The sequence below is a fragment of the Chiloscyllium punctatum genome, chromosome 15, assembly GCF_047496795.1.
Source record: "Chiloscyllium punctatum isolate Juve2018m chromosome 15, sChiPun1.3, whole genome shotgun sequence".
In the NCBI taxonomy this organism is placed as follows: domain Eukaryota; kingdom Metazoa; phylum Chordata; class Chondrichthyes; order Orectolobiformes; family Hemiscylliidae; genus Chiloscyllium; species Chiloscyllium punctatum.
The window spans coordinates 56,349,487-56,364,063 of record NC_092753.1 but is presented as its reverse complement, the minus strand read 5'-3'; the positions used below and the strand labels follow the sequence as shown (position 1 = coordinate 56,364,063).

Sequence of the window (14,577 nt, the reverse complement as noted above, 5' to 3'; positions counted from 1 at the left end):
AACTAGTGGTAGGTCACATGATTGGGATTTTTCTTAAGCATCACCAGTGGATTACTAACAATGAAATAAAGTGGGAGAAAACTGCTTACAAAAGTAAATTGCCAAGAAATGTAAATACAAATAGCAAGAACTTCTATGGGTATATGAAAAAAAAGAGAGTAGCTAAAGTAGATGTGGGTCCCTACGATGAAGAAACCTGAGCAGTAATAATGGGGAACAGAGAAATGGCAGACAATCCAAACCAATATTTTGCATTGGCCTTCTGGTGGAGGACACTGTGAACATCCAAACATAACAGATAAACAAGAAGCTCATTGAAGGAAAGGACTTCTAACAGTCTCTATCATGAGAAACAAAATATTTGACAAACTAATCGGATTAAAGGCAGACATGTTGCCAAGACCTAATGGCTTGCACTGAAGGGTTTTAAAGGAAGTGGATGCAGAGGTAGTGGAGGTACTGGTCGAAATATTTCAGGATTCGCTGGATTTTGAGAGGGTTCCAGTGGATTGGAAAACCACTAAAAATGACAGGTCTGATCAAGAAGGGAGGGAGACAGAATGCAGTAATCTTATAGACCAGTAAGCCTAACATTTGTCATTTGGAAAGTGCGAGAGCCCATTATTAAGGAAGAAACCACAGAATATTTAGAAAAGCTTAACATAATCAGAGCCAACATAGTTTTATGAAAGGCAAATCATGTTTGACAAATTTGCTAGAGTTCTTTGAAGATATAACAAGCAGAGTTGATAAAGGAGAACTGGTAGGTATGGGGAATTGGAATGTCCAGGAATCTAACTTCAGTCAAAGTAGATAAGGGGACATCGAGGAGAAAGGCAGACAGTCAGTGCAGGACTGAGGGTGTTGTACTTAAAAGTACGCCATATTCGAAACAAGTACAGATTGAAATTGACTGGTATAATATTGTGGGTATCACAGAGACATCTGTGCAAGGTGGAAACTAAATATTTAAGGATATGCATCCAATTGAAATGATAGGCTATTGGACAGAGGGGCCAGAGTTGACTTGTTAGTAAGAAATGAAATCAAATCAATAGCAAGAAGAGATATAGAGTCGAAAGGTGTAGAATCTGTTTGGATAGAGTTGAGGAACTGTAAAGGAGAAAAGATCCTGTTGGGAGCTATGTAAAGGGCTCCAAGCAGTAGTCAGGATCATTCTTGTAAACCTCCTCTGGACCCTTTCCAAGACCAGCACATGCTTTCTTAGAAAACGTGAAAAGACGAGAGAAGAAAATAAATCAGGAGTTAGAAAGTCCTGTAAGAAAGGCATTACTACAATAATCATGAGGGTCTTCAATATGCAGGTGGACTGGGAGAACCAGGTCAGTCGTAGATCCCAAGGAAAGGAATTAGTAGAATATTTACAAGATGTTTTATTTGCAGCAGCTTGTTGTGGAGCGTATTAGGGAACAGACAGTTCTGGATTTGGTGATGTGTAATGCAGCAGATTTAACTAGGGAGTCATGATTTGGAGGAACTGGTCTTGGACTGGCGTGGACAAAGTTAAAAATCACACAACACCAGATTATAGTCCAACAGGTTCATTTGTAAGCACTAGCTTTTGAAACGCTGCCTTGTGACAAGGTGGATGTGGAGCAGGACCATGAGACACCGAATTTATTATTGTCCTGCCTCACAACCACCTGATAAGGAGGTAGCGTTTCGAAAGTTAGTGCTTCAAAATAAACCTGTTGGACTATAACCCAGTGTGTGATTTTTAACTTTAATAAGGGAGCTTAAAGTGAAAGAACCTCCAGGGGGCAGTGATCTCATTATGAAAGAATACACCCTACACTTGGGAGGGAGAGCTTCAGAAATCTGAAATACAAAATGACTTAGGAGAAAGTGAGGACTGCAAATCATATTTGAGAGTGTGTTGCTGGAAAAGCACAGCCGATCAGGCAGCATCCAAGGAGCAGAAGAATCGAGATTTCAGGCATAAGCCCTTCATCAGGAATGAATGAAGGACTTAATCCTGAAACTTCGATTCTCCTGCTCCTCGGAAGCTGCCTGATCTGTTGTGCTTTTCCAGCAACACATTCTCGAAAGGGACTTAGGAGTCCTAGTTTAGGATTAAGTTTAATATGTAGGTTCAGTTGGCAGTTAGGAAAGCAAATGCAATATTAGCATTCATCTCAATTTAGTTACAATACAAGAGCAGGGACGTTGAGGCGGTGTAAGGCTCTGCTCAGACTGCATTTGAAATATTGTGAGCAGTTTGGTTTTCTAAGGGAAGTCGTGCTGGCCTTGGAAGGGGTCCCGAGGAGGTTTTCAAGAATGATCCTGGGAATGAAGATCTTGTGATATGACTTTAAAATCACACAACACCAGGTTATGGTCCAACAGGTTTAATTGGAAGCGTACTAGCTTTTGGAGCACTGCTCCTTCATTAGGCGCACCAAAACCTAGTGTGCTTCCAATTAAACCTGTTGGACTATAATCTGATGTTGTATTATTTTTAACTTTGTACACCCCAGTCCAATACCGGCATCTCCAGATCATGACTACTATTGTGATATGAGGAGCAGCTGAAGACCTGCGTCAATACTCAATGGAATTTAGAAGAATGAGAGGGGGTGGGGGTGCGCTGTCATCAAAGACCAAGTTAGGAGAGGGTAGGATGTGAGGGCACAGCCTCAGAATGAAGGGATGATCCTTTAGAGCTGAGATGACGAGGAATCTCTTCAGCCAGAAGGTGGTGACTCTGTGGAATTCATTGCTGCTGAGGGCTGCGGAGATGAAGTCATTAAATGTTTTTAAGACAGAGAAAGATAGGTTATTGGTTAGTAAGGGGATCAAGGGTTATTGGTATAAGGCAAGAGAGTGTGGTTGAGAAATATATGAGCTATGATTATATGACAAAGCAGACTTGGTACACCAAATGTCTAATTCTGCTCCAGTATCTCAATGCTGAAGGACAGCATGGACAATCAAAGGAACTTTGAGAAATCTATGGATGAGATGTTTTAGCTGCACATAGACCTGCTAACCTTGGAACCAATTGCAATTTCATAGAACACTTGCTATCTCTCTCTAAACTCTTACCTATCGTACACTTGAATTAAGATTGGAAAAATTAGGAAGTGGTTAATTACCTCATTTGGCAATATGTCACTATCATGATAATAACTCCTTTCACAAAGCATTATTTCAATAAAAAATATCATTCAAAACTTGAATATTTCATTTTTTATTTACCCAGGCGATGATGTTGCACTTGAGAAGAGAGTAGCCATTTTCCAACTTGAGTAGGAGACATCTGAGCTGTGACAGACGAGCCTGGTGTCAGGCCAATAGATGACACTCTGTGTTTATTCTGTAATAGGACTTGACCATTGAAGTGAATAGAGAAGATTTCAGGATCCAAGCTCATTCCAATTAAATGCCATGTAACGGCATCATGAGTACATACACTAAGTTCTGTAATAGAAACAATATAGAGAATAAATATCTCCTCCAACTAACTGCACTACTAAAATATCACAATATTTAGCAATTCTGTGACACTTTAATTTTTAACCTTTTTTTCAAGAGATATAAAACCTTCCTAGAAATGTGATAGTCTCTCTCAATGTGAGATTCTTTTCAGGACATCTAATGTTCAGGACTGAAACATATTTTTGTCAGACATTGCCTTTCTACCAAGATTTACCATAATAGTAGGCGTAAACTGTCATTTGCAATACCAATGAGTCCTGTTTAGAATCCAGGGAATTGGTCATCTCAAAGCTAAGCCTGTCCAGTGATGATGGAAAGCTTTGTTCACACTTTCACAGATACATGTCAGCAATACTGGGAGAAATCTTGTGGCAAGAGCAACTAATTTATGAGCCGGGGAAAAAAGTGCTGTTGTTAGCCTTCCTGGTAAAGATCCTTATAACAAGATGGCTCCTTGCTTCTAGGAACACTGCCTTTCCAACCAACAGGTTGAGTAACCAGAGGAGAGGAGGCTTGAACTTCAATAGCAGTTATCCAACATCCAACTTGTAACGGTGGAGACAGGCACAATTCTCAGAGAAAAATAGTTGACTTCAAAACGTGGGGGTCCATTAACTCCATATTTACTAATAACCTGTGGGAGAAAAATAATTATAGACTGCTGAACAAATATCATTATAATTCCAGGAATTCCTGAGTATCCATTGATAATAAGAACCTTGCTGGGGCAGACGGAAGGCCAAAGTATTATAGAAGTGGAGCACTGTGACTTCAGAGTGAAAACCCTAACTTCTATCATTGTCCACAAAGTTCCTCCATTTCTCAATGCCACCTTTGAAAATCATTGGTTATAGATTCATGAGAGGAATGTACACTGGATTGTAGGAATATTAAATGGCTCCATAACTTTCACACAGAGGGTGGTGAGTGTCTGGAACAGGCTGTCAGAGGTAGTGGTGGAGGCAAGTACAATTTTGTCATTTAAGAAACATTTGGACAGTACATGGATGGGATAGGTAGGGAGGGATATGGGCCAAATGCAGGCAAATGGGACCAGATTACTTGCCAAACCTGAGTGGCATGGACAAGTTTCCATGCTACAAATCTCTACAATTACTTTCTGGGAAATAAAAAAAATTGTTATCGTTCAAAGTTACAAAACAATATGCGTAAACTGTCCGTGGCTGGTTAGTTCAATCTGTATATATAAATATGAATGAGGTTGGTTGAGGGAGTAAGAACCATCTTGAACTTGCTGTTGTTCTGAAAAGCGTGCCAGGTGCAAAGTAGTGGGACCATTAAGGTTAAATACTTGGATGAAGAATATAGGACTCTAAATGTTAACTGTGTTTTTCTCTCTCCACAGATCTGCTGAGTTTCTACATTACTTTCTGTTTTTTTATTTAAGAAGTTAATTTGCAATTGTTTTGCCTCCTTTTCATTCCTTCCCCCTCATCAATTTTCTCTCCAATTCTATTGGACAAATGCATTGACTGCTACAATTCTTCTACTTGTTAGAGATTTTCCTGTGCCTGCCTCAGATATTCTCTATCTGTAACCCAAGATGGGTGAAATTGGTGTTTGATGATTTAATGAGGCACCTTCCATAAATTGCTCTAAACAAATGGTAGGTATTTAACTTCTTTCTTCTGGCTTTCATTTTCTATCAAGAAACACATTTTCTCAGCACACTGAGATCAGTTAAAATGCCTCAAATTCTGCCTAGCTAAGCTAGCACAACTCGGAAATTTGGGAATTTGTTTGCCTGTATATCACATAACCATCTGGAATTTCCTTTGTGAACACTTCCCTCCTCTGATCTCTTGCTATGACAGTAGTGCAGTACTGAACAGAAACACATAAATGACCATTTACTCAACATCTGAGGGTTCTGCTGATCTTTGATGATACTGTGGTATTAGGACAAGAGAACCCCCACAGAAGTTTTGTATTTATCCACAAAGATATTAGATGCAAATCTATTGTTGGTTGCCAAATACAAGTTAAACTCTCCTTTCACCCCTGTACTTAGTATAGTTCAAAGTTAAGTATATCAATGACTTACTGTTGGTAGCCCAACAGTTTGCCTTCTGAAATATTGAAAAGACTGGCTGCCAGATCACAAGCAGGCTACCAAATCGTGATTAAATTAGTACTGGGGCTGCATTTAGACTATTGCAGTCATTTCAGCTAAAGTTCTACATTTGTAATGAATTTGATATCTGTTACAGCTGCAATTATCTGTCAGCATACAGTAATCTTTTTGCAGTATGTACCTGGTAAGGTGCCATTTGTAAATCCGTTGATGGAGTACATTTTGATTGGAGCTTTTTCTGGGTACGCATACCAGCTCTTACTTTCATCAAATATTGAAAATAATAAAACAAATTCTTCTCTAAAATCTTTTTGCTTTTCATTCTTTCTCAAACTATCTAAAGAGAGAAGGAACAACACTGTTACTGTGATTAATGAAATATAGAACATTGAACAGAACAGCACAGTAAAAGCCCTTTGGCCCTTGGTGTTGTGCCGACCTTTTATCCTACTCTAAGATCAGACTAATCTACATACCCTTCAATGTACTATCTTCCATGTACCTACCCAAGAATTACTTAAATGTGTCTAATGTATCTGACTCAACTACCACTGCTGGCAGTGCATTCCATGCACCCACCACTCTCTATTTAAAGAACTGACCTCTGACAATAGAGTCGTAGAGTCATAGAGATGTACAGCACAGAAACAGCCCCTACGGTCCAACCCGCCCATACCGACCAAATATCTCATTCCCACCTGCCAGTACTCGGCCCACATCCCTCCAACCCCTTCCTATTCATATACCCATCCAGATGCCTTTTAAATGTTGCAATTGTACCAGCCTCCACCACTCCCTCTGGCAGCTCATTCCATACATGCACCACCCTCTGCGTGAAATGCCTCAAATTCTGCCTAGCTAAACTAGCATAACTCAGGAATTAAATTTGGGAATGTTTTCATCTGTATATCACATAACCATCTTGAATTTCTTTTGTGAACACTTCCCTCCTCTGATCTCTTGCCTTACTGTAGGACTGACAGAGACACATAAATGACCACTTACTCAACATCTGAGGGTTCTGCTAAGCTTCTGATATATTGTGGCATTAGGACAAGAGAACCCCCACAGAAGTTTTGTATTTATCCACAAAGATATCAGATGCAAATCTATTGTTGGTTGCCAAATACAAGTTAAACTCTCCTTTCACCTCTGGACTTAGTATAGTTCAAAGTTAGGTGAACCAATGGTGGCCCTACCGTTTGCCCTCTCAAACATTGAAAAGACTGGCTGCCACAACTCCCCTAAACCTTCCTCAAATCACCTTACAATTATGGCCCCTCATGATTGACATTTCTGCTATGGGAGAAAGTCTCTGGTTATCCACTCTATCTATTCCTCTCATTATCTTGTACACATCTATCAAGCCACCTCTCACCCTTCTTCACTTCAATGAGAAAAGCCCTAGCTCTCTCGAACTTTCTTCATAAGACATGCCCTCCAATCCAGGCGGCATCCTGGTAAATCTCCTCTGCACTCTCTCTAAAGCTTCCACGTCTTTCCTATAATAAGGCGACCAGAATTGAACACAATATTCCAACTGTGGGCTAACCAGGGCTCGATAGAGCTGCAGCATATAACTCTAAAACTCAATCCCCCTGTTAATGAAAGCCAACACACGATATGCCTTCTTAACAAACCTATCAATTTGGGTGGCAACTTTGAGGGATCTATGGACATCCTCCACACTATCAAGAATCCTGCCTTTAATCCTGTATTTTGTATACAAATTCAACTTTCCAAAGTAAATCACTTCACACTTTTCCAGGTTAAACTCCATCTGCCACTTCTCAGCCCAGCTCTGCATAATGTCAATGTCCTGTTGCAATCTACAACAGCCCTCCACACTATCCACAACTTCACCAACTTTCATATCATTGGCAAAGTTACTAACTCACCCTTATACTTCCTCATCTAAGTCATTTATGAAATTCACAAAGAGCAGTGGTCCCAGAACTGATCCCTGTGGAACACCACTGGTCACCAAGCTCCAGGTTGAATAATTTCCATCGACCACCACCCTCGGTCTTCTATGAGTCAGCCAATTCTGTATCCAGACAGCCAAATTCCCTGTATCCCATGCCTCCTTACTTTATGAATGAATCTACCATGGGGAACCTTTTTAAACTCCTTGCTAAAATCCATGTACACCACATCCATTGCTCTACCTTCATCAATGTATTTTGTCATATTCTTAAAGGGTTTAATAAGGTTTGTGAGACATGATCTGCCCCTCACAAAGCCATGCTGACTATCTCTAATCAAACTATGGCATTCCAAGTAATTATAAATCCTGTCTCTTCGAATTCTCTCCAATACTTTGCCCACCATAGACCTGAGACTAACTGGTCTGTAATTCCCAGGATTATCCCTATTACCTTTCTTGAACAAGGGAATAACGTTTGCCACCCTCTAATCATCTGGCACTACTCCAATGGCTAGTGAGGATGCAATAATCATCGCCAAAGATGTAGCAATTTCTTCCCTCCCTTCCTGTAGTAACCTAGGGTATATCCTGTCTGGCCCAGGGGATTTATCTATCCTTATGTCTTCAAAATTTTCAGCACATCCTCCTTCTTAACATCAACCTGTTTGAGTGTATTAGTCTTTTTCACACTGTCCTCAGAAATGACAAGGTCCCTCTCAGTAGTGAATACTGAAGCAAAGTGTTCATTAAGGACCTCCCCTACCTCCTTGGTCTCCCAGCACAAGTTCCCTCCATCATCCCTGATCGGTCCTACTCTCACTCTGGCTATGCTCTTGTCCCTCACCTAAGTGTAGAATGCCTTAGGGCTTTCCTTAAGCATACTGGGCAATCCAAGATGGAGGATGGGAAAAAATTTCTGGCTGTAACAGCTGGTCCTTTTTTGAGGTATTTTAGGTGCTGGAGGTGATTTCCTCAAATTCCAGGAACAGCAAATACTGTTTTGTATGCTGTTGCATTGTTTTGGAACTTTGGAAAAAAAAGTCAAAACAACAGCAGTTTTCAAAGGGAGAAGAGAAAGAGAGAGAGAGAGAGAGAAAATGTTATTTGGGTGGAACTGAGAAATAAGAAAGGGATTATCATTTTATTGGGATTGTATTATAGACCTCCTAATAGTCAGAGGGAAATTGAGAAACAAACTTGTAAGGAGATCTCAGCTATCTGTAAGAAAATAGGGTGGTTATGGTAGGGGATTTTAACTTTCCAAACATAGACTGGGACTGCCATAGTGTTAAGGGTTTAGATGGAGAGGAATTTGTTAAGTGTGTACAAGAAAAGTTTCTGATTCAGTATGTGGATGTACCTACTCGAGAAGGTGCAAAGTTTGACCTACTCTTGGGAAATAAGGCAGGGCAGGTGACTGAGGTGTCTTGGGGGAGCACTTTGGGGCCAGCGACCATAATTCTATTAGATTTAAAATAGTGGTGGAAAAGGATAGAGCAGATCTAAAAGTTGAAGTTCTAAATTGGAGAAAGGCCAATTTTGATGGTATTAGGCAAGAACTTTCAAAAGCTGATTGGAGGCAGATGTTCGCAGGTAAAGGGACAGCTGGAAAATGGGAAGCCTTCAGAAATGAGATAACAAGAATCCAGAGAAAGTATATTCCTGTCAGGGTGAAAGGGAAGGCTGGTAGGTATAGGGAATACTGGATGACTAAAGAAATTGAGGATTTGGTTAAGAAAATGAAGGAAGCATATGTCAGGTATAGACAGGATAGATCGAGTGAATCCTTAGAAGAGTATAAAGGCAGTAGGAGTATACTTAAGAGGGAAACCAAGAGGGCAAAAAGAGGACATGAGATAGCTTTAGCAAATAGAATTAAAGAGAATCCAAAGGGTTTTTACAAATACATTAAGGACAAAAGGGTAACTAGGGAGAGAATAGGTCACCTCAAAAATCAGCAAGGCGGCCTTTGTGTGGAGCCGGAGAAAATGGGGGAGATACTAAATGGTTATTTTGCATCAGTATTTACTTTGGAAAAGGATATGGAAGATATAGGCTGTAGGGAAATCCATGGTGACACCTTACAAAATGTCCATATTACAGAGGAGGAAGTGCTGGATGTCTTGAAATGCATAAAGGTGGATAAATCCACAGGACCTGATCTGGTGTACCCTAGAACTCTGTGGGAAGCTAGGGAAGTGATTGCTGGGCCTCTTGCTGAGATATTTGTATCATCAATAGTCACAGGTGAGGTACCGGAAGACTGGAGGTTGGCAAACGTGGTGCCACTGTTTAAGAAGGGCGGTAAGGACAAGCCAGGGAACTATAGACCAGTGAGCCTGATGTTGGTGGTGGACAAAGTTGTTGGAAGGAATCCTGAGGGACAGGAAGTACATTTATTTGGAAAGGCAAGGACTGATTAGGAATAGTCAACATGGCTTTATGTGTGGGAAATCATGTCTCATAAACTTGATTGAGTTTTTTGAAGAAGTAACAAAGAGGATTGATGAGGGCAGAGCAGTAGATGTGATCTATCTGGTCTATAGTTCCCTGGCTTGTCCTTACCGCCCTTCTTAAACAGTGGCACCACGTTTGCCAACCTCCAGTCTTCCGACATCTCACCTGTGACTATCAATGATACAACTATCTCAGCAAGAGGCCCAGCAATCACTTCTCTAGCTTCCCACAGAGTTCTAGGGTACACCTGATCAGGTCCTGGGGATTTATCCACCTTTATGCATTTCAAGACATCCAGCACTTCCTCCTCTGTAATATGGACATTTTGTAAGGTGTCACCATGGATTTCCCTACAGCCTATATCTTCCATATCCTTTTCCAAAGTAAATACTGATGCAAAATAACCATTTAGTATCTCCCCCATTTTCTCCGGCTCCACACAAAGGCCGCCTTGTTGATATTTGAGGAGACCTATTCTCTCCCTAGTTACCCTTCAGTAAGGCGGGTGACTAAGGTTCCCCATGGGAGACTGATTAGCAAGGTTAGATCTCCTGGAATACAGGGAGAACTAGCCATTTGGATACAGAACTGGCTCAAAGTTGGAAGACAGAGGCCTGTGACCAGTGGAGTGCCACAAGGATTGGTGCTGGGTGCTCTACTTTCGTCATTTACATAAATGATTTTGATGCAAGCATATGAGGTACAGTTAGTAAGTTTGCAGATGACACCAAAATTGGAGGTGTAGTGGACAGTGAAGAAGGTTAACTCAGAGTACAACAGAATCTTGGCCAGATGGGCCAATGGGCTGAGAAGTGGCAGATGGAGTTTAACTCAGTTAAGTGTGAGGTGCTGCATTTTTGGAAAGCAAATCTTAGCAGGACTTATACACTTAATGGTAAGGTCCTAGGGAGCATTGCTGAACAAAGACACCTTGGAGTGCAGGTTCACAGCTCCTTGAAAGTAGAGTCGCAGGTAGATACGATAAAGAAGAAGGTGTTTGGAACGCTTTCCTTTATTGGTCAGAGTATTGAGTACAGGAGTTGGGAGGTCATGTTGCAGCTGTACAGGACATTGGTTAGGCCACTGTTGGAATATTGCGTGCAATTCTGGTCTCCTTCCTATTGGAAAGATGTTGTGAAACTTGAAAGGATTCAGAAAAGATTTGCAAGGATATTGCCAGGTTTGGAGGATTTGAACTATAGGGAGATTCTGAACAGGCTGGGGCTGTTTTCCCTGGAGTGTCGTAGCCTGGGGGATGACCTTATAGAGGTTTACAAAACTATGAGGGGCATGGATAGGATAAATAGACAAAGTCTTTTCCCTGGGGTCGGGGAGTCCAGAACTAGAGGGCATAGGTTTAGGGTGAGAGGAGAAAGATATAAAAGAGACCTAAGGGGCAATTTTTTCACACAGAGGGTAGTACGTGTATGGAATGAGCTGCCAGAGGATATGGTGGAGGCTGGTACAATTGCCACATTTGAAAGGCATTCGGTTGGGGATATGAATAGGAAGGGTTTGGAGGGATATGGGCCAGATGCTGGCAGGTGGGACTAGATTGGGTTGGGATAACTGGTCAGCATGGACAGGTTGGACCGAAGGGTCTGTTTCCATGCTGTACATCTCTTTGACTCTACCCGCTAAAGCTTTTTCATGTCCCCTTCTAGCTCTCGTAAGTCCATTCTTCAGTTCCTTCCTGGCTACCTTGTAACCATAGAGCCCTGGCTGATCGTTGCCCTCTCAACCTTAAGTAAACTTCCTTTTTCCTCTTGACTAGATGTTCAACATCCTTTGTCACCCAAGGTTCCTTCACCCTATCATCCCTTCCTTGCCTCAGTGGGACAAACCTGTCCAGCACTATCAGCAGGTGCTTCCTAGATAGCATCCACATTTCTGTTATGCATTTCCTTGCGAACAGCTGTTTCTAATTTACGCACTCTGAATCCTACTAATAGCATTGTAGCTCCCCCTCTCCCAATTAAATACTTTCTCATACCATCTGTTCCAATCCCTCTCCATTAGTACAGTAAAGGTCAGGGAGTTGTGATCACTATCACCAAAATGCTGTCCCACCGAGAGATCTGACACCTGGCATGGTTCATTGCCAAATACCAAATCCAATATGGCCTCCCCTCTAGTCGGCCTATCTATATATTAAGTCAGGAACCTTTCCTGGACACATCTCACAAAAACTGCTCCATCCAATCTATTTGATCTAGGGAGGCTCCAATCAATATTAGAGAAGTTAAAGACACCCATGACAACAATCCTGTCACTTCTGCACCTTTCCAAAATCTGCCTTTTAATATTCTCCACAACATCTCTATTGCTATTGGGTGGGTGGTCTGTAGAAAATTCCCAATAAAGTGACTGCTCCTTTCCTGTTTCTATCTTCCACCCATACTGACTCTGTAGACAAACCATCCTCGACAACCTCCCTTTCTGCAGCTGTGATACTATCTCTGATTAGCAATGCCACTCCTCTACCTCTTTTACCCCCCACCCCCAATTCCTTTTAAAGCATCTAAACCCTGCAACATCCAACAACCATTCCTGCCCTTGTGATATCCAAGTATCTGTGATGACCACAGCTTCATAGTTCCAAAAACTTGTCTATGCTCCACATTCATCACCCTTATTCCTGATACTTCTTGCATTAAAATAGACACACCTCAATCCATCACACTGACTGCAATTTTGCTCTATCAAGTGCCCATCCCTCCTCACAGACACTCTGCATGCTATATCTGGCTGTTCACCACTTCATCATCTGATCTGTAGCTCTGGTTCCCATCCCCTTGTCAATCTAGTTTAAATGCTCCCAAAGGGCTCTAGCAAACTTCCCACCAAAATATTGGTGCCCACCCCACAGATGTGGCACCACTTGCATTTCATTTGATTTGTTCTTCAGCTCCCAGTTTGTCCTCACTTTCAACAACTTCACCTTATTGCTAACTCAGCACATGAATCAGGCGAATGGAGAAGGTAGGCTTAACAAGAATCGGCTCTAATGTTATCAGTCTTAGACCACAGGCACTTTTAACTCCCACACTGAAACTTAGCATGATTAATGAGCTGCCCATCTGACCACATCAGTTAGCTTGTCTACTTGAGAATCATTATAGAATCCCTACAGTGTGGAAACAGGCCATTTGGCCCAACAAGTCCACATGGACTATCCAAAGAGTAATCCACCTTGACCCATTCCCCTACCCTATTACTTTACATTTACCCCTGACTAATGCATCTAACCTACACATCCCTGAATACTATGGGCAATTTAGCTTGGTCAATTCACCTAACTGGCATATCTTTGGATTGTGGGAGGAAACCAGAGCACCAAGAAGAAACCCACACAGATACGAGGAGAATGTGCAAACTCCACACAGACAGTCGCCTGAGGCTGGAAGCAAACGCTGACGCTGTGAGGCAGCAGTGCTAACCACTGAGCCAGTGTACCTTATGGACACAATCGCCTGTATTCACAAGGAGGAATATACCATTCCCCAGCACCTTGTAAAAGCAGCCCAGGGTCACTATCCAGCAGGTGGTGGACAGAGGCTGGCGTCAGTGACACCCACATCCCACAAGCACATTAAAATAAAAATTTTGACCATTGTTCATTAAACAGACCCTAGAATAGGTTCAAGTAAATAATTTGTAACAGCAATCCACGTCAAACAGCCATTGCTCTCTACAACATGTTGGCAGAGAAGGGAGATACCATGAGATGTCAGTAGTGGCAATCAGAGTAATACCACATGCACAAAAATAGGAGGGATAATGCATGCTTTATTATCTCTCCTGTATCTCTTAAAAATGGTCCCTTCCCCCCTACTCCCTCAGCAATCTCAACAATTCCCTTCAGCGTCCCATCACAAGAATACACTAATGATTCTCATTCCAAAAGTATTAATCTTCAAGACTTCCTCCCCCACACACCCAATACAACTAAATCATACTGCCATAAAGTATTCATCCAAAAGTCCTGTAAGTAGATGGTTTAATAATACATTTAAGACAACATTCTTGTGCCCGGTTTTCAGTTGCCCCAATCCATAGCCATACCAACTTGTAGTCTCTTTCACGACTACCATCTCATGCCACCTGTGCTTTCACACTATCTCCCCCCAATAAAAACTTCCCTTCTTTTGGTTTCAGTACCTTGTTCAGCTTTTCTCTTCCCTAACAAGTGATTTCCTTTAGTCACCCATTTTCACACTCTATAATGATTCCTCGATCTTGTCTTTTTCCTTGCCTGATTTAAGATCTTCATAAAACAATAGCTTTACCTTATCGATTGAGTTTTTCATCTTCCTTACCACTATCTCTGCCTTTGTTTCTTCTTTTTGCCTCTGTGAAGCCCTATGGAATGTTTCTTACATGTTAAACATACAACCTATTGTTGTTAAAGACTTTCAAACACAAGAGCTAAAGAATCGTTAGACCCTCAAGTGACATCCCTTCTTGGAGTTCCCACATACCAAGGTTGCTTGTCTCCATTCTACTGGAAAGCAACCTATGTTTGGACTGATGATTAAGCAATCAGACAGCAAGCAAATTAGCACCTATATATTGTCCAGAATATCAAACTACATGGATCCAGAAATGCATGTCCAGGGTAAATGGATAAAAGTTTTAG

The 14,577-nt window shown here is 41.5% G+C and overlaps 1 protein-coding gene across 1 annotated transcript in view; it reads right to left on the bottom strand.

Moving 5' to 3' along the window:
- The window catches only part of f5 (coagulation factor V), a 118,998-nt gene that overhangs the window by 76,246 nt on the left and 28,175 nt on the right, over nucleotides 1-14,577 (bottom strand). Inside the window, exons 5-6 of the mRNA XM_072585179.1 lie at nucleotides 5,736-5,891; nucleotides 3,220-3,441 (exon numbers count right to left, since the gene is read on the bottom strand). Of these exons, the coding sequence (XP_072441280.1) occupies nucleotides 3,220-3,441; nucleotides 5,736-5,891 (378 nt within the window). The remainder of the gene's footprint in view (nucleotides 1-3,219; nucleotides 3,442-5,735; nucleotides 5,892-14,577) is intronic.